Below are 1,203 nucleotides of genomic sequence, written 5' to 3'. Positions count from 1 at the left end.
CTCTTGGCGGTGCTGCTGGACCTTGAGGCACTGATCCAGTTCCTGTCCATTGGCACCCTGGTCACCCGCACTGTTGTGAACACCAACATTATTGTGCTACGCTTCCAAAAGTCTCCTCTATCTAGTCCCTTGGGCTCAGTCAGCCCTGGCCCTGTGGCTGAGGGGTATGAGGACTCCTTAGGACACAGACGGCTGGAGGACACTGAGCGCAGCCCTCAGCCCCTGAGCCTGGGCAGCTGCGACCAGCCCTGAGGCCCTTCCTTGGCTCCATGAGTGGATGCAGACCTGGAGTCGCCGTGGCCTGGGCTCTCCGTGTCCTGGTGGTCTCAGCCATCATTCTGGACTGCGTACTGGCCTTTGGGAAGTCGGCCCTGCACCTCCCACCCTGGGGCCACACCCTGCTGCTCCTGCTCAGCTCCGTCGTGTTTCTGCTCAGTCTCCTCGTCCTGGGGGCCCACCAGCAACAGCGCCGGCAGGACGCCTTTCAGGTACTTCCTCCAGCCAGCACCCCTCACTCTCAGCCCAGCCAGCTCCCTTCGCCCCTTCCTCCTCTGCCGTGGCAGGATACACCAGGGTTCACGGAGTGGGAGCGGCCAGTACCCCATCCCCCTCTTTCTACATGGCGAGTGGGCCCTTGTCTCTGGAACCTCCACAGGTGAAGAAAGTCTCTGTGGACTCCCAAGAAATCAGGCCCTGGCCCAGCAGCCCTGCCCTTGCCCCCTCAGGTTCCCATGGTGCCCCTGATTCCAGCCGCGAGCATCCTCCTCAACGTCTTCCTCATGCTACATCTGAGCTCCCTGACCTGGCTGCGGTTCTCCATTTGGCTTCTGATTGGTGAGTAGGGATCAGGCTGGGACCCTGGGTTGGCTGCAGGAGGAGGGCAAGCAGGGAAGCTGGGCTGGGACCTGCCCCTCAGATATGTGCCATCCTTAGAGGACTCGTGGTGTATTTTGTCTACGGCATCTGGCACAGCAAGGAGAACCAGCGGGATCTGCCGGGGTTGACTGCCACACGTGGCAGCCTAGAGGAGACGGTGCAGGCCCTAGATTCCCTAAATCCAGAAGACACAGAAGGCCCTATCCCCAAACCTCACGTCTCTTAGACGAATTGCACCAGAGAGAGAGATCCAGACCTAAGAAATGGACTAAGCCAAACCAATCACTCATCCGTTCCTAGAGAGAATGTTTGTTTCTCGTTCAGTAA

At 59.4% G+C, this 1,203-nt stretch overlaps 1 protein-coding gene across 2 annotated transcripts; it reads left to right on the top strand.

The window, feature by feature from the left end:
- The first annotated feature begins 8 nt into the window (after positions 1-8).
- On the top strand, positions 9-1,189 carry LOC124234078 (cationic amino acid transporter 4-like). Of its 2 annotated transcripts, none has more exons than XM_046651341.1 (3): positions 9-488; positions 726-834; positions 973-1,189. In XM_046651341.1, the coding sequence occupies exons 1-3, from the start codon at positions 270-272 to the stop codon at positions 1,002-1,004; spliced, it is 360 nt and encodes a 119-aa protein (XP_046507297.1). In that variant the 5' UTR covers positions 9-269; the 3' UTR covers positions 1,005-1,189. The 2 variants fall into 2 exon arrangements, with proteins under 2 accessions (XP_046507297.1, XP_046507296.1); XM_046651340.1 differs by having other exon boundaries at positions 934-1,189.
- The last annotated feature ends 14 nt before the right edge of the window (positions 1,190-1,203 follow it).

The sequence above is a fragment of the Equus quagga genome, unplaced genomic scaffold (assembly GCF_021613505.1).
Source record: "Equus quagga isolate Etosha38 unplaced genomic scaffold, UCLA_HA_Equagga_1.0 69912_RagTag, whole genome shotgun sequence".
Taxonomy (NCBI): Eukaryota; Metazoa; Chordata; class Mammalia; order Perissodactyla; family Equidae; genus Equus; species Equus quagga.
Note: the sequence above shows the minus strand (reverse complement) of the source record. Positions and strands in the feature narration are given on the sequence as shown.

What these genes read in the sequence shown, in the direction of transcription:
- LOC124234078 (XM_046651340.1), top strand. Translation starts at nt 270, where the DNA reads ATGAGTGGATGCAGACCTGGAGTCGCCGTGGCCTGGGCTCTCCGTGTC. An exon ending in GCCGGCAGGACGCCTTTCAG is followed by an intron (nt 489 to 725) that starts GTACTTCCTCCA and finishes TTGCCCCCTCAG; the next exon opens with GTTCCCATGGTGCCCCTGAT. An exon ending in CTCCATTTGGCTTCTGATTG is followed by an intron (nt 835 to 933) that starts GTGAGTAGGGAT and finishes TGCCATCCTTAG; the next exon opens with AGGACTCGTGGTGTATTTTG.